Source organism: Artemia sp. Qi Xiang Cuo, chromosome 6 (genome assembly GCF_049724085.1).
Source record: "Artemia sp. Qi Xiang Cuo chromosome 6, ASM4972408v1, whole genome shotgun sequence".
NCBI classification, from domain to species: domain Eukaryota; kingdom Metazoa; phylum Arthropoda; class Branchiopoda; order Anostraca; family Artemiidae; genus Artemia; species Artemia sp. Qi Xiang Cuo.
The window spans coordinates 4,905,313-4,924,562 of record NC_142799.1 but is presented as its reverse complement, the minus strand read 5'-3'; the positions used below and the strand labels follow the sequence as shown (position 1 = coordinate 4,924,562).

The 19,250-nt window shown below is 34.9% G+C and overlaps 1 protein-coding gene across 1 annotated transcript in view; it reads right to left on the bottom strand.

Annotated features, from left to right (window-relative positions):
- The window catches only part of LOC148950805 (kin of IRRE-like protein 3), a 162,290-nt gene extending 151,468 nt beyond the window's left edge, over positions 1-10,822 (bottom strand). Inside the window, exon 1 of the mRNA XM_089090465.1 lies at positions 10,679-10,822. Within this exon, the coding sequence (XP_088946591.1) occupies positions 10,679-10,715 (37 nt within the window). The 5' untranslated portion in view covers positions 10,716-10,822. The remainder of the gene's footprint in view (positions 1-10,678) is intronic.
- Between the last annotated feature and the right edge of the window lie 8,428 nt (positions 10,823-19,250).

Below are 19,250 nucleotides of genomic sequence, written 5' to 3'. Positions count from 1 at the left end.
GTAGGGTTAAAGTTCAACCTTGTCAAGCTAAAAAGTTTGGGTAAGGTTCTGACTTTGGTGTTAGAGAGCTCTAAAGCTATTGCTTAAGATAATTCAAGCAATTGAGGAGGAAGTCAATGTTACGTTTTGTTTGTTTTGTCAATAATGGGCGTGTTTTTGTTGTTGGTTTTTAAACGTCTAATCCCAACTCCTGGTATTTATTCTGCAATTTATTATTAAAAAAAAAACATTTGATAGCACAGAAGTAAAAAAAAGGTCAATGGGCAATTTTGACCATGATGGGCACCGCAACAGTATTTTTCCGGTGAACTGATGAGCTCAGTGAGCACCGTCCATTGCTAGAGTTTAAATCTGTGCTTTGGAATTTATCTCAAGCTGAATATCTGGTTAGAGCAGCCTATTCCCCAGTTAGAAGCAACACTGGTTAGGTTTTGTTCTCAGGTCTTAATCCTTTAATGGCGTGTCATATTGTTTGGAATAAGTTGCCTGAATCGGCTCGAAGGTGCCACTCATTCGGTTCGTTTAAAAAAGTTGTTAACAATTCTTTGGCTTCGTAGAAGTTATTTTTATCTGTTTTTAATTATTATTATTATTTTTTATTATTATTTTTTTGAGTCTATTTAATCTACTTAATTAATTTAGTTTATTTAGTCTATTTTTTCCTATAGTTTTATATTATCTATGTTTTCTTTTCTTCTCCTCTTGCTCTTCTGTCTGTGAGTAAGTGATCATTTTAAATTCTCTTTTGTTTTTCTCTCTGAGTAAGTGAGTCGTTTGTCTTCCCCCTTCCTTAAAGACCAATGAGCCTTTGGGGGAATAATAACATGTATCATTGTATTTGTATTTTATGAAGAATAAATTGTTTCAAGCAGTTTTTATAATCATCATAAATTTGCTTTCGCAGTAAGCTTTTACTATTAAGCAACAGCGTATCCAGGATTTTCTCGGGGGGGGGGGGATACAAAAAGCATCAAAATTTGTTTATATTCATTTTTATTACGTTTTCACGTGTCGGACAAACATTTCGGGTGGAAGGGGTTCAAACCTCCTAGCCCCCTGGAAATGGCCTTGCTATTAAGATAAAAGTTACCATCCATGAATCCAAATTAAACGACACATTTTTCTCACTAGATAGTTTTCTTAAAACGTGTAAATTTTATTTTGGACTGGGGTTCACTATTTACTAGCAACCACGATGTAGCCTACTTATTTTGCTATACACTTATTTAATGTGTAATCAATTATTAAATAAATGAAACTCCTTAGACTATGCAATGCCTTTTATATGATGATAGCAATTACAAATATTAGAACTACGGAAAGATTTTTTCTAATAGAGGGAAATATAACAGACGTGCATTCACGAAGTTGTAATCAACCCTTTGTGATTATTCCATTCTTTTTTCTTCTGGAATTTTTCCCGTCTTATTTTTTTTAAGAATCCGGATTAGTTACTGTAGTCTTTGTACAACTTTTGTTAATTCTTCCGCCCTATAGCTAAAAAAAGGGTTAAAAAAAACTAGTTGCTAATCAAACAGTTCGTCGTAAAGAACTGTAAATAAAGAACGACCCGGCTCAGTGGTAACCGACACTCTAGAAAAAAGAGTTTTTATACCACTAGACATACCAAATGAATCAGATTTTAATGATGAATTTAAATACACAGTTTTCATCAAGTTTAGTCATACCCATCCAAAGTTACGCGCCTGAGAAAATTTGGCTGATTTTCAAAAAAAGGGGGAAAGATCCCCTAAACGTTATAGAATCTTAATGAAAATCATACCATCATATTCAGCGTATCAGAGAACCCTACTGTAGAGGTTTCAAGCATTTACCTGCAAAAATGGAGAATTGTGCATTTTTTGCCAGAAGAAAAAATCACGGATGCGTGTTTTTTTTTTTTTCTTTTTTTCTTTTTTTTTTTTTCCCAGGGGTTATCGTATTGACCCAGTGACCCTAGAATATCGTGGGAGGGCTCATTACAACGGAAATTAAAAGTTCTAGTACCCTTTTTAAGTGACAAAAAAATGGAGGGCAACTAGGCCCCCTCCCACGCTTATTTTTTTCTCAAAGTCACCCGATCAAAATTTTGAGATAGCCATTTTGTTCAGCTCGGTCTAAAATATGATAAATATGTCTTTTAGGATGACTTGATCCCCCAAAGTCCCCAGGGGGAGGGCTAAAGGATGTGAACTTTACCCAATGTTAACATATAGTATTGGTTATTGGGAAGTATACAGAAGTTTTCAGGAGGGATTTTTTTCCGGTAGTGGGGGGGGGGGTCGGGGATTATGTTGTAGGATCTGTCCATGAAGGAAGTTTTCATAGGGGAAGGGAAATTGCCATGAAGGGGGCGCCGGACTTGCCAGCATTATTTATTGGTTATTGGGAAGTATACAGACATTTTCAGGAAGGATTTTTTTCTGGGGGGGGGGGGGCTAGAGGAGGGGGTTACTCTGGAGAATATTTCCGTGGAGGATTTTTATTTGGGGTAAGGGACATTTCTATGAAGGGGGCGCCGGATGTCCAAGCATTATTTAAAATATGATCAGAAATTAAATAAAAAAAATACAATTCTTTTAAACTGAAAGTAAGAAGCAACGTTAGAACTTAAAACGAACAAAAATTATAACATATGTGAGGGGGTTCTCCCCCAAGTCAATATCTCGCTCTTTACGCTACAGTTTTTTTAGTGCTTTCAAAAGAGCTATATATTCTAATTAAACGGCCTTTGTGATTCAGGGGTTTGTGAATCAAATTTTTTTTTTAACTTTTAACGTAAAGAGCGTGGTATTGACTAAGTGGAGAACCCCCTCATATACGTAATAACATATAAGTAATAAAAAAAACAATAAAAAAAACAAGCGATACGGCTCAATAGTAATTGAAACTTTTAAAAACTGAATTTTGATGTCAATAAATGTATCAAAAGAATGTGTTTATAATGCTGATTCTAAATATATAAATTATATTAAGTTTAGTATTACTCATCAAAGGCTACGAGCCTGAGAAAATTTACCCAATTTTTTAAAGAGGGGGGAAACATCCCCTACCAGTGAAAGAATTTTAATGAAAATCACACCGTCAGATTCAGCGTATCAGAAAGCTCATATCTGCAAAAATCTGCAATTTTGTATTTTTTGCCAAAAGAAAAATATACGAATATAGAAGTTAGTTACGTAAGTTAATTTGTAAATTACGTCATAACCAAATGTAGAGACATCCATTTAGCAAAAGAAAAGTAAAATTTTTCTGCAAATTTTGTTTACTTATTCAATGACGGTGAGCCAAAATAAAAGCTGCATTAACTAAAAAACGATCAAAAATTAAATTAAAAAAAACAAGTTTTTTAAACTCAAAGTAAGGAACGACATTAAAAATTAAAACGAACAGAAATTATTCCGTATATGAAAGGGGCTGTCCCCTCCTCAACGCCTCGCTCTTAACGCTAAATTTTGACTGTCTCACAACTTTATTTTTTTAAACAATAAAAAACTTTAGCGTAAAGAGCGAAGCGTTAAGGAGGGGATAGCCCCTTTCATATACGGAATAATTTCTGTTCGTTTTAAGTTTTAATGTCGCTCCTTACTTTCAGTTTAAAAAACTTGTTTTTTTTATTTAATATTTAGTAAAACTGGAAGCTCTGCACAGAAAGTTCTCAAATACAACATGCATCTTTATTTCTCCGCATCACCGCCTTCTAAGATTTTTTCTGTTGTAAGCTGTTCTTTTTTCCTTTTTGTCATTTTTTGTTTATTTCTCTTTGTTTTCTTATTTTTATTTTTGCCCTATTGGTGTGTAGCTCCACATATTATACTGTTGTATAGCGTGGATGAAAAATAAATAATAAACACAACAACATAACATCCCACGTATCTAAGTATAGCTTTACGTAAAAAAGAGCGAAGGTTGCCTTAGAATCTAAGAAACAAACAAAAGTCATGAAGGAAAAACGTAAGACCTGGCAAGCTTAATATCAACATAATTCCCAATGTCTGTAGTATGTTACTAAATTTCCGGTGTCTCAATAACCTGAAAGTATTCACTCCAATTTATTTTTCATTCCAGAGCAGCAAAGTATCCTGTATTAGTGAAAATTAAATCCTGTACTATAGGAAGAAAATACCCCGCCCCGCAGAAAACACACCCACGGAAAATGCCCACGCGGAAATTACCCCTCGAAAATACCCCCCCCCCCCCGTGAAAACTACATCCCAGATGAAAGAAAATTATTCCCAAAAATTTTCTCCCCACTGAAAATATCCCCAGACAACCCCCTCCCCCATGCAGAAGACTTGCCCGCAAAAAATGTTCGTATCTTTCCTAATAGCAAATACCATCTGTAAGCAATGGACAAATTACGAAACTTAAAAAGACACTGAAACTTCTACAATGGGTCTCAGATTGTTTTATAGTTTGGGAGGGAGGGAGTTGCCTCAAAGGGTGTATGTATTACTGGGGATGATTGTGTCAAATCAAAGATCTTAGAAGATCAGGAGAGGGCTCATGTGATCGGAAATCAAAAGTTCCAGTGCCCTACATCCCCGATGAAAACTAATTATACCCAAAAATTTTCTCCCCTCTGAAAGTTTCCCCAGACAAGCCCCCCCCCCCTGCAGAAAACTTAACCGCGAAAAATATTCGTATCTTTCCCAATAATAAATACTATCTTTAAGCAATGGACAAGTTACACAACTTAAAAAGGCACTGAAACTTCCACAATGGGGTTCTCTCATTGTTTTGTAGTTTAGGACGTAGAGAGTTACCTCAAAGGGTGTATGTTTTACTAGAGATGATTGTATCAAATCAGAGATCCTAGAAGATCGGGAGAGAGCGTATGTGATCGGAAATCAAAAGTTCTAGTGCCCTTTTTAAGTTACCAAAAAGATTGGAGTAGAATTAGCCCACTCCCACTCTCCTTTTTTCTCTGAAGTCGTTCAGTCAATAATTTGGGATAGCCATTTTGTTCATCATAACTGAAAGGTTCAATAATTATTGCTTTTGGGATAATTTGACGCCAACAGCCTCTGGGGAAAAAGTTGTAAGTTACAAAATTTACCTATTGCTTATGTATACTATTTTTCAGCGAGGAGGGAATTTCTGGAGGGACCTTTGTGGAAGTGGTGGTATTTTACGTAGGAGAAACATTTAGCTACGGAGTCTCCTGAGAAGGGAGAAAATTTTTCGTGAAAAGGCATCCTGATTTACCGGCATTATTTGAAAAGCGATCAGAAATAAATAAGAAAAATAAAACAAGTTTTTTCTACTGAAAGTAAGGAGCAACATTAAAACTTAAAACGAACAGACACTATTCCGTATACGAAGAAGTTGCCCTCCTCCTCAATACCTTGCTGTTTACGCTAAAGTTGAACTGTTGTCCCATTTTCTTAGGAACGATTCCTGAAAAACAAGAATTAGAATAAGAAGCTTCTTTTGAAGTGCTAAAATACTTTATCGTGAAGATCAAGGCATTGAAATGGAGGGAGGGTAAGGAGGAACCACTTCATACACGGAGTAATTTCTGTTCGTTGTGAGTTTCAATGTTGCTCCTTACTTTAAGTTAAAAAAAACGTGTTCGTTTTATTTAGTTTGTTAAGAAAACTCCATAAGTTAAAGAAGTTAGTTCACATTTTAGAATTTAATTCATCCAAGAGAGTTATCAAACAGTTGGTGGTAACGAACTGTAACTAAGGAGCGATGCGGCTCAATAGTAGCCGAAACTGTAGGAAACAGAGTCTTGATAACAACAGACACATCAAAACAATCGGAACTTCGATGCTTATTCAAAATATATAAAATTCATGAAGTTTAATGTTGCCCATCAAAAATAAAGAGCCTGAGAAAATTTGCCTATTAAAAAAAAAAAGAGGGGACACCCTTAAGAACTCAGGCAATCTTAATAAAAATTACACCATGAGATTTAGAATATCAGAGAATCCTACTGTAGGGGTTTCAAACTCCTATATACAAAAATATGGAATGTGAATTTTTTGCTGGAAGCAAGATCACGGATGCGTGCATATTTGTTTTTTTCAGGTATGATCGTATCGAACCAGTAATCCTAGAAGATCGAAAGACGGCTCATTTGATTGGAAACAAGATGTTCTACTGCTCTTTTGAAGTGACCAAAAATATTGGAGGGCAACTAGACCCCCTCCCACCCGGCTTTTTTACCCAAAATTTTTGGATGAAAATTTTGAGGTAGCCATTTTCTTTAGCATGGTCGAAAGATCTAACGACTATGTCTTTGAGGATGACTTGACCCCCTACAGCCCCCCGGTGAAATGGCTGCAAGTTATGAACTTTGGTCATTGCTTACATATAGTATTGCCTATAGGTAAGTATAATGATATTTTCTGAGGGAAGGGGGGTGCTTACGTAGGAGGATCTTTCCATGAAAGAGTTTTCGTGGGGGAAGGGAATTTCCATAGCAGGGAGAGCTGGATTTCCCAGCATTAACTAAAAAACTATCAGAAATTAAAAAAACAAGTTTTTTTTAAAAACAAGTTAAGGAGCAACATTAAAACTCAAAACGAACGGAAATTGTTATTTATATGAGGGGATTGCTTCATCCTCAGTACCTCGCTCTTTATGCTAAAGCACTTTTTGAAATTGTAAAAAGCTTATTATTCTAATTAAACGGTTCTTGGGTATCGGGAGTCATTCTTAAATAATTGGAAAGAAAAGCCAAACTTCAGCGTAAAGGGCGAGGCACTGAAGAGGGTGGGACCCCCTCATATACGTGATAATTTCTGTTGGTTTTAAGTTTTAATGTTTCTGCTTACTTTCAGTAGAAAAAGCTCGTTTTGTTTTATTTGATTTTCTATTTAAAGCCAATTTTCTATCAATAGGAAGTTGTTATTTTTTTTTTCTTTTCTTTATTTTCGTTGATAGTTCCAGTATATGCTCAAGGAAAGTATAACTAGCATTACCATTCCAAGAAAATGCAAGGGGGGACAAGGACTTTTTCGATTTTTAACATTAATACGAACAAAATGATATCTTTCGAAATCTAAGAGGAGGATAGTTTTTTCAGTGTTTTTTAATGAACATGCCAAAAAGGTATTTTCAAAAACCTGGGAGGAGCCAATCGCCCTTTCCCTGGTTCCTTCTGGTTGAAACTCCCGAGCGTGATCTTAAATTGGCATGTTAAAAACGAAATTTCCTAACATGTCAGAATTCCAAATCCCTTTTTGCATTAAAACGATTTCAAAAGAAGAAAAATGTCACAGAAAATACTGCATTACAAGAAAAATAACCGACATAATTTTTGGAAACAATAAATATGGCCTGAATACACCAGTATTGCAGTATTTTAGTTTTTAACGTTATTTTTCGTAACATTTACGTCAATTTATACTGATTTAGAAAACGGTACTTATCAGTTATATAATAAACACTCGAAAAGTGAAGTTCGGTTAATGCTAATGAAATAAAACAAAATTATTATGAAAATATAATAGTTTAGAAACAAATTTCGGCTATATATTTGAACATTAGGGGAGTGGGATAAAACATAGCATATATTAACTACGTAACCTAAACAAACCATTTCTAACCTAGCCTAACCATACCTAACCTAACCAAAATACCAACTAAATACTTAAATAAAATATACATACAATGGTACTGGTGCATTATATGGGCCTTTCTAAAAAGTCAAGTTTTTTTATTGCTAATGAAATAAAATAAAATTGGTTGAATATATCATTGTTTAGAAACAATTTTGGGCTATATTTTTTCGCTTTGGGGGTGGGGTGGGGGGTAAAGCATAGCATATATTAAATACGTAACCTAACCTAACCTAGGTACCTCCCCCCCCCCTAAACCCCCAAAAAAAACAGTTTAAATATCGTAAACGCAATGAAAACCAAGCCTTGCATTGTATTACTCTACAGCGGTCTCTTGAATGGGCGCGTTTTTTTTTACTGGTTTATTTTTAAAGGCCCATCTAATGCACTAGTACCCATAAAATTTATTTTCCAACCCAGCCAAAGCTAATTCTCTGGTATAAAAAAGTTGCTTGACGAGTTTCTTGTGTCATGTTCGCATCATTTGAGATAGAAATTCTCGAGTGTTTATTGTATAACCGATAAGTACCAGAAATACTGTACAAGAAAAAATATACAATCTCAAAAACCTTTCAAACCTATACTTTATTCGGTAAATGTGTAGTGGTTGTCCCCTCCTGAAGGAAGCATGCTAATAAGTAAAAGTAGGTGATACCTTTGTATTCCTTATTTTATGCAATTTCAAATATTATGGTCTCTTTTTTGACAATCCCCCCACCCCTTCTGATGGCTCCAGATATAACCCCAATAATATTTTTATCCGTTAATTGAATCTCGTCAAGTCATAGGCTCTTTTTTAAAACGGGTTTTCGCAACCTCGACTCGGATGAGACGTAGTTTCGCCTGTGGTTACAATATTGGATAAAACATATTATTTGGAACTATTATAAAATTTAGATATAAGGGAACTGGTGCTTTATACCTAACACAACGCTATAGACTGTCCAAGGAATGCAGACATGGAGACCCGTAAAACGGGTATTTGCTATCTAAATTGATCACAAAGCGGGGTTTCCCATTGAATTACAATATTTAAACTGTTGTTTTTTTAGTTTAGGGGGGGGAAGATACCAAGGTTAGGTTATCTATTTAATATATGCTATGTTTTGACCCCCCACCCCCCTGATGTGCAAAAATATAGGCCAAATATGCTTCTAAACTATTATATATTCATTCTATTTTATTTCATCAGCATTAACGAAACTTGACTTCTTTCGTGTGTTAGGTATAATGCACCAGTACCGATATAAGAATTGGAATTTTAAAGTAAGAATTTCATTGTTTTCTTTTAGTTTTTGTTTTATATATTTCTATGTCTTTATTTCGGAGCAGTTTGTCATAGCGCAGTGGATTAATGCTCTGCTTAGCAATATGAGGCCAAGGATTGATCCCCACTGCCGCAATGCTGTACGGCAGGCCTGCCACTTGTCCCTGTAAAGAAGACCCAGTAACTGAAACGTCGGTTCGGCACCCTATACACTAGAAAACGAAAGGGGCAATGTCAGTAAAACAAACTTGATATTTGGAAATAGTATAAAATACGGAATATTCAGTACATTTTCTGATTAACTGAATATTGAGATAGTTAAGAAATAGACATACCTTTATAATTAGAATTTCATCTTGAATCCAAATATAACATAATCCCATCGCAAATTAATTTTACCTCCATCTCCCTCCTAAGCGTCAAATATATAGCCTGGCTTGTACATAAACACTGAATTTTCCATACATCACTCTTTACTTCAAATTGGTTAAACAGTTTAACGAGACAATGGGAAAATCAGTGTATATATTTAATCCAGGTTGCACAATCGAAGTTTGGTGGGGGGGGAGGGGGGGGATCCCATTTGCATAGCAAATGAATGCTATATTTGGATTAAGGATGAAATAGCGACGAAGACCACACTGCCTTTACATCACAAACAACAAAAACTCTAAGAACAATAGGGAATTCTTTTTGTAAGACATTGAAGATAATTTGAATGAATATTTCGGCCCTATGTCAAAGACTCGTCTGCAGCATGGCCTTTATATATGTTTATATATTTTTGTCTTGCTGAAGACGGCCCTTGGACATAGGGCCGAAATATTCATTCAAATTATATTCACTGTCTTACAAAAAGAATTCCCTATTGTTCTTCGTGTTTTTGTTGCTTGGATTAAGGATGAAATTCTGATCCTAGAGTTATATGTCTATTTTTTAGCTATCTCAATATTCGGTTAATTGGAAATAAATTTAGTCGGAATACCTCAATAATCCGGTTAATTTGTATCGCATTTTTTCTTCAGAACTGGCCAACCACAAAATACCTTTTATAATATAGATTGTTATTCTGGTACTTGTCTATTATATAAAACACACGCGAGAAGTGAAGTTTGGTTAATGCTAATGAAATAAAACAAAATATGATAAAAATATAATGGTTTACAAACAAATTAGGGCTGTATATTTGCATATTAGGAGGGGTAAAGTATAGCATGTATTAAATACGTAACCTAAACAAACCTATTCTAACCTACCCTAACCTAACCAAAATACTAACTAAATACTTATATAAAATGTAGCTACAATTTATTTCCCAACCAAGCAAAAGCTAATCCTCTGGTGTAAAGAAGCTGTGGTACTTGTTTAGAACCCAGTAAACACGCGATAAAGACCGCATCAAAATCTCAAAGATGCTGTATGAAAAACAGGTTTTCGCTGCCTAGTGAGATATTGCTCACTCCGTGAAAATTATTTAAACTTTGTTTTTTTTGGGGTTGAAGGGGCAAAAAAAGGTACATAGGTTAGGTTACGTATTTAATATATGCTAGGATTTACCCCCACCCCCTAATGTGCAAATATATAGCCCAAATCTGCTTCTGAACTATTATATTTTGATCCTACTTTGTTTTATTTCATTAGCATTAACGAAAATTCACTTATCGCGTGTTTACTGGATAGTAAACAAGTACCGAAGTTACTTGACCAGTTTCTTGTCTCATGTTCGAATCATTTGCGATCGAAATTCTCGAGTATGTTTCATATTTTAGACAAGTGCCGTTATTCTGAAACATTTCCAATTACTAAAAAAACTCAACAATAATCGTGGTATTAAACTCACCGAGAAGAAGGACCAGTAGAAGTATTCTCAACAACATGACAACTTTCACATCTGCAACCCATGTATCCAAATCAGACTCTTTAAGCCAACAATACTGATGAAACTAATTCTAACGAGCGGAGTAGTAAATGGATCAAAATTCTTTACCCCGCCTCTCGCACGCAACGGGCATTGCCAACTGGTAGGAATCAACAAGTGTGGAACGTCCTTATCTTAGCACGAGCGGCCAAGAACCACTCAAGCCTAATTCAATCTCACAAAATAACATGCATTAATCACCTAAGAAAATAATAAAAAAAATACTATCTGTCATTTACAACTGCTAAGTGTATGTGTATTTCTTCTTTTTTTTCTTTTATTGCTTTGTCTTTTCCTTGTTTTGTGTGACGGGTTTTCCAATAAGTAATATTATAATAATATACTTATAAGAAAAAAACATACATTTTAGCATCTTTTTCAGCAAGGGCACCGACATACATTTTTTAGGGTGGGGAATAGGGGCTGGAATGAAAAATCAAAGGGGGAACTAACAGTTTCATAAAGCGTTAATAAAATCGTTGCATATTTCCCAAATGTTACGAAATAAGTTTTGTATTAGTTTTGAGTCGTCAAAGGGGAGGAAGCTTGCAAAACCCCCCTCTACCCTCCCCTTTTTGGTGCTCTTTTTCGGAGACTTGATGAGGTAGCCTATCAAGCAGGCTAGCCCGGGTACGGCAAATGAAACTGATAGACAAAGTGCGTAATGGAGATGGCAGAGAGTTAGGCTATTTTAGCCCATTCTCCGTCTAGCAGACCAAATTCACACAAAGGTGCAAAATTTTGCGTAATTTGGAAATATATTCTATATTTTTGGCATAAAGACTTTTTTTAAACTTTTGTCCCCTCCCCCTCCAGATGGAAGAACTTTCGTAAGATTACCTTGCTCATATACAATGTCACATATTTGGAATCTACACGAAACGCTAACTTGTTTATTTTAAATGATTTTCATGACAAGTTTTTGTCTAAAATAAATTTTATTCCCGAAAATTTTTAAGATTTTTTGTTAAGGCTTTATTTGTAAACGTTCCTATAAAAAAAAACTATAAAATCCAAGCGAGAAAATAAAATAACATTTGAACTGGAAAAATAAAATTTCCAATTGAAAACATTTTTGCATAGTCCTTAAATGCTTAGGGGATATCGTTTCCTTTTCCAAAAATGGGGGAGGGGACTGCATTTGAAGCTTCGAATCAGGGGGTGTGAATTCACGAAAATAGAGTAGGGGATAATTACATTTTTCAAAATCTAGGGAGGGGGGCATTTTGTCATTTTATCCAATTTTTTCAATGAAACACGAAAAAAGGGTATTATTCAGCACCCTTTCAATACTCAATATAAAGCACTCTTTGTCCTCTGGACCTATCTTTGACCTATTCATACTTGAATCGGAAGATCTACTTGGAATTGTGTTTTGATTGATTCAAAATTATGATTTTCAAACAGTTCCTGTTAACGAACTGTAAGTAAGGATCGACCCGGCTCAATGGTAACCGAAACTCTAACAAACGGAATTTTGATACCAATATATACATCAAAATAATCAGATTTTATTTATGATTTCAAATATATAAATTTCATCAATTTTGATCTTACCCATCAGAAGTTACGCGCCTGAGAAAATTGGGCTGATTTTCAAAAAAAGGGGGAAAGACCCCCTAAAAGTTATTGAACCTTAATGAAAATCACACCATCAGATTCAGCTTATCAGAGAACCCTACTGTAGCGGTTTCAAGCTCATATCTACAAAAATGCGGATTTTCATTTTTGCCAGAAGAAAGGTCACGGGTGCGTGTTTACCTTTTATTTTATTTTTTTCCAGGGGTAATCGTATTGACCCAATGGTCCTAGAATATCGTAAGAGGGCTCATTGGAACGGAAATTAAAAGTTCTAGTGCCCTTTTTAAGTGACCAAAAAAATGGAGGGCAACTAGGCCCCCTCCAACGCTCATTTTTTTCTCAAAGTCACCCAATTAAAATTTTGAGATAGCCATTTTGTTCAGCATAGTCGAAAATCTAATAAATATGTCTTTTACGATGACTTAATCCCCCACAGTTCCCAGGGGAAGGGCTGCAAGTTATGAACTTTGCCCATTGCTTACATATTGTATTGGTTATTGGGAAGTATACATATATTTTCAGGAAGAATTTTTTTTCTGGTGGGGGGGGCTAGAGGAGGGGGTTACTCGGAAGAATCTTTCCGTGGAGGATGTTTCTTTGGGGCAAGGGACATTTCTATGAAGGGGGCGCCAGATTTCCAAGCATTATTTAAAAAACGATAAGAAATTAAATTAAAAAAAACCAGTTTTTTCAACTGAAAGTAAGAAGCAACATTAGAACTTAAAATGAACATAAATTATTGCGTATATGAGGGGGCTCTCCCCCAAGTCAATACGACGCTCGTTAAGCAACAGTTTTTTTTATTGCTTTTAAAAGATCTATATATTCTAATTAAAAGGCCTTTGTGATTCAGAGGTTTGTTAATTAAAATTTTATTTTAATTTTTAACTTAAAGTGCGCGGTATTGACTAAGGGGAGAACCCCGTTATATACGTAATAACATATACTTAATAAAAAAAACAATAAAAAAACAAGCGATACGGCTCAATAGTAATCGAAACTTTTAAAAATGGAACTTTGATGTCAATAAATGTATCAAAAGAATGGGCTTATAATGCTGATTCTAAATATATGAATTTTATTAAGTTTAGCATTACTCATCAAAGGCTACAAGCCTGAGAAAATTTACCTGATTTTTTAAAGAGGGGGGAAACATCCCCTAAAAGTGAAAAAATTTTAATGAAAATCACACCGTCAGATTCAGCGTGACAGAAAACCCTATAACATAGGTTTCAAGCTCATATCTGCAAAAATCTGCAACTGTGTATTTTTTGCCAGATGAAAAATATACGAATATAGAAGTCCGTTACGTAAGTTAACTTGTAAACTACGTCAGAACGAAACTTAGAGACTGCCATTAAGCAAAAGAAAAGTAAATTTTTTTATGCAAATTTTGTTTACTTATTCAATTCTGGCGAGCCAAAATAAAAGCTGCATTAACTAAAAAACGATCAGAAATTAAATAAAAAAAAAGTTTTTTAAACTGAAAGTAAGGAGCGACATTAAAACTTAAAACGAACAGAAATTATTCCGCATATGAAAGGGGCTGTGCCCTCCTCAACGCCTCGCTCTTTACGCTAAAGTTTTTATTGTTTAAAAAAAGAGTTGTAAGAAAGTCAAACTTTAGCGTAAAGAGCGAGGCGTTGAGGAGGGCACAGCCCCTTTCATATACGGAATAATTTCTGTTCGTTTTAAGTTTTAATGTCGCTCCTTACTTTCAGTTTAAAAAACTTGTTTTTTTTATTTAATTTGGGGTAGAACCACATTTTCGTCAATGTTGCCACGTTCAACTGGGAAATTAGATAAGCAAAAGAAATTAGTTTGGCAACCCATTTTAGCTTGAAAAATTTGCTAATTCCCAAAGAAAATTAAACCTTCAAGGAAAGCTGCACCTTCTTAAGTTATTTGGTGCCATATGTTTTTGGATAATATTTCCCTGAGTTTTCTCACGCAATGTTTTTTCTTCAATTTTGCGCCAGCAATTACCAAAAGCTCCGTAAGTGCCTATTGAGATCAATTTCAAATTACGCTCTCGCTTGTTCCTGCCTTTTGAAGATTAAATAAAAAAAACAAGTTTTTTAAACTGAAAGTAAGGAGCGACATTAAAACTTAAAACGAACAGAAATTATTCCGTATATGAAAGGCGCTTTGCCCTCCTCAACGCCTCGCTCTTCACGCTAAAGTTTGACTTTCTCACAACTCTTTTTTTTAAACAATAAAAACTTTAGCGTAAAGAGCGAGACGTTGAGGAGGGCACAGCCCCTTTCATATACGGAATAATTTCTGTTAGTTTTAAGTTTTAATGTCGCTCCATACTTTCAGTTTAAAAAACTTGTTTTTTCATTTAATTTCTGATCGTTTTTTAGTTAATGCAGCTTTTATTTTGGCTCGCCGGCATTGAATAAGTAAACAAAATTTGTAGAAAAAATTTACTTTTCTTTTGATTAATGGCTGTCTATAAATTTTGTTCTGACGTAGTTTAAAAGTTAACTTACGTAATGAACTTCTATATTTGTATATTTTTCTTCTGGCAAAAAATACACAATTGCAGATTTTTGCAGATATGAGCTTGAAACCTATGTTATAGGGTTTTCTGATACGCTGAATCTGACGGTGTGGTTTTCATTAAAACTTTTTCACTTTTAGGGGATGTTTCCCCCATCTTTAAAAAATCAGGTAAATTTTCTCAGGCTCGTAGCCTTTGATGAGTAATGCTAAACTTAATAAAATTCATATATTTAGAATCATCATTATAAGCCCATTCTTTTGATACATTTATTGACATCAAAGTTCCGTTTTTAAAAGTTTCGATTACTATTGAGCCGTATCGCTTGTTTTTTTATTGTTTTTTTTTTATTACGTATATGATGGGGTTCTCCCCTTAGTCAAAACCACGCTCAATACGTTAAAAGTTAAAAAAAGTTTTAATTCACAAACCCCTGAATCACAAAGGCCGTTTAATTAGAATAGATAGCTCTTTTAAAAGCACTAAAAAAAATTGTTGCGTAAAGAGCGAGGTATTGACTTGGGGGAGAACCCCCTCATATACGTAATAATTTATGTTCATTTTAAGTTCTAATGTTGCTTCTTACTTTCAGTTGAAAAAACTGTTTTTTTTTTATTTAATTTCTGATCGTTTTTTAAATAATGCTTGGAAATCTGGCGCCCCCTTCATAGAAATGTCCCTTGCCCCAAAGAAACATCCTCCACGGAAAGATTCTTCCGAGTAACACCCTCCTCCAGCCCTCCCCCCCCTCCGCCAGAAAAAAATTCTTCCTGAAAATGTCTGTATACGTCCCAATAACCAATACAATATGTAAGCAATGGGCAAAGTTCATAACTTGCAGCCCTTCCCCTGGGAACTGTGAGGGATTAAGTCATCGTAAAAGACATATTTATTAGATTTTCGACTATGCTGGACAAAATGGCTATCTCAAAATTTTAATTGGGTGACTTTGAGAAAAAAATGAGCGTGGGAGGGGGCCTAGTAGCCCTCCATTTTTTTTGGTCACTTAAATAGGGAACTAGAACTTTTAATTTCCGTTCCATTGAGCCCTTTTACGATATTCTAGGACCACTGGGTCAATACGATTACCCCTGGGGAAAAAAACAATTAAACACGCACCTGTGATCTTTCTTCTGGCAAAAAATACAAAATTCCATATTTTTGTAAATAGGAGCTTGAAACCTCTACAGTAGGGTTCTCTAATACGCTGAATATGATGGTAAGAATTTCTTTAAGCTTCAATAATTTTTAGGGGATCTTTCCCCCTTTTTTCGAAAATCAGCCAAATTTTCTCAGGCGCGTAACTTTTGATGGGCAATATCAAACTTGATGAAATTTATATATTTGAACTCAGAAATAAAGTCTAATTCTTTTGATGTATCTATTGGTATCCAAATTCCGTTTTTTAGAGTTTCGGTTACCATTGAGCCGGGTCGCTCCTTACTTACAGTTAGTTACCACGAACTGTTTGATATTATGGCAGTGTATGTTCCCATTTAACCAATTTCAACCAATCAGATTTTGTCTTCAACGTCTTTGATACTTTAAATCGCTTTACTTTAAATCCCCCGCTTTGGGATGGTCATGGATGAGAAGCACAAACGAAGGTTCCATTGTAACTGAACCACCGTGTAACTGAACCCCAAGCAACTGAACCCCTGTAGCTGAACCACCGTGCAATTGAACCACCGTGCAACTAAGCCCTCGTGCAACTGAACCCCTTTTAAAACCCTCCCAAGAAGTTCTTATTTCCCTTAAATATTTCCTTGTGACAACTGTTAACTTCATTAGCTGATAGCCTGGTTTTCGTTTGAGGTAGCCTACTTGTCCATTATTCAGAAACCCCCCAAGTTGATTCAATTTTTGGATATACGGGGTGAAACAAGTGAGACGCTTGGGGGATAGATAGGATACATGTAGTTTGGGCAATATACTTTCATATTCGGGGGGGGGGGCTAAAATATAACGACGGTGCATGCAAAATGTAACCTAATCTAGCCAAATACCAACTCTATATATTAGATATTTAATTAAAACAAAACCACAACGTAGTTTTGGTAACTTTTTCGTTATCCATATTATTGACTTACAAATAAAGTTAACATATCACTCGACGCCTTTTTTTATGCTCTTTTCAAATATAATAATCATTTTTGTCGGAACTGAATTTCACCCCCACCCCTATATATACCAATTCAGAGTCTGTATTTGCACATTAGGGGGGGGGGTTGAACCTACCTCTCATTTACATGAGGAATAAAATTTACCCCCTCCCTCCTAACATGCAAATATATACCCTGAGTTGGTATATATAGGGGTGGGGGTAAAATTCATTTGCGACAAAAAATTTTATTGGGAAGGGCATAAAAAAGGCATTGAGTGGTATGCTTACTTTATTCGTAAGTCAATAATATGAATAATAAAAAATTTACCATAGTTTTTTCTTTGAGCCTAAGTTAATAGTATCCGATTACAGACCGGTTATTGTCTGATCTTGCAGATCCAAATTCTTGGTGTTTTCTGAATAATAGACAAGAACCTCGTTTGGTCTTAGATGGTTGGTAAACAAGGACAATCTTTGGCAATCCTTCAACTGCAGCACGTGTCCTAGCCCTCACGTACTTTCTATCATTATAGCCCTAGAAAGTGGGATTGAACCACATTTTGTATAGCTCTAGAACAGCCCTAGAATTTCTAACTTTATATCGAATTTGCTCCTTTAAAACTTTCAAGAATATTTCTAGCTATTAATTAAAAAAAAAACTTTCTGAAAAATAGGTTTTTCAAAGAAAAGTAAAGGCCATTTTAAACTTAAGCTCAGCAGATACAAAAACCTGTTAATAGTGGGGCCCTTCTCTGGACTATCGTCATCGTTGTCCCCAAGCTTTATTTATAGATATATTGACTGAGACAAAATGATATTCTGGTTTTGCTCTTAACCACTACATAGACGGCCATTTTGTAACGCTTCTAGGAGATGTTGTTTGAGAGTCAGTTTGTTTTTGGAAGTGAGAGTGTCAACATCGAAAAATGTTTTACACATGCCCATTATGCTTGTATACTTTGGGACGCAGGTCATCCTCTGAGAATTGTACTTTTGCTGATGAGTATAATGAAAACTATAAATTATGCAGTCCATGTCAATTGCATATAGTATATGCTGTGCAAATTAAAGACTGTAATTCTTGTCCTGAAGAGATTTTTGACTCTCATAATAGAGGATTCTTATGCTCCAATTGTCACTAGGATAAATGTAATCGATGGGAAAATACTTATCCTGGCTTGATTGCGAAAATCCCTAAACGTGTGTTCAGTTTATTTTTAAGAGACTTGTATCGTCTTGGCTTTAAATTATTTTGGGAAGAAGAACCAGGTCTACGCTTCAACTGTTTGAATAATAAATGAGTCTGGTCTTTATGACATCATTGCGAAGGTATTGGCTACTTTTTGATTATAAACCAAAGGACTTTTACTTGGCTGTTACAGAAAGTGATTCTTTATATAAGCATTTGTATGTGACATTGCCTCAAATAAACAACTTAAAGCACGTGAATTTTATCATATGAATCAGAGTAGTATTATTGACTCTACAAAGAGATCTAATAAAAATGAAGTTACCCTATATTAAAGAAAATATGACCCTGACTTTGCACGTCAAGACGAATACATGTTGAATCCAGACGAGCTACCACCACTTACCGTTTCGGATGATTACCTATACGTAGAAGAAGAAAACTAAAGGACACAGTATTTTGTATACAAATTTTATTAATAAAAAAATTACATACATTTTTAAAGTATTTCAGTTTTAGGACACCGAAATTTATATTATAGAGGTAAGAAAGAGCATTATCAACTAGAAAGTCGTTCAATCGAGGATTGTCACCACAAATCTTGATAAATTCCATGTAACGACTTATGTCTACGACTTCGAAAACAAAAATATAAATGGGCATGAAAACCACAGTTTCCGTTGATAGATTTTGTACCCGCTTCTGATTTTGAATAATGGATTTTCTGCTAAGCTCGAGAAAATTTTTAATATGATGTGCGTAAAATGTATACGGCTGTCCAAGCGGATCAAAAAATTTTATATTGCTTCTTTTTTTAAAGATGCATAACCATTGGCCCATCTTTACAGTCGACAGACTGCTATTAACAGTAATTAGGGAATTATCAGCATGTTGAATATGCTCCAGGAAATCTGAAGTTTGACAATAAGATTTATATTTGGACATGTAGGGGTCCATGTTAAATAAATCAATTATTTGTTCCGTGTTCATGGTGTCAAGTCTAATAAAACACTGCTGTCAGGAGTAATTTCCTAATAGGTTTTAAATTGATTTAGCGAGATTAATGCAATGCTTTCCTTCAATGGTTTAGCAAAGAAACACTATCCGTACATTT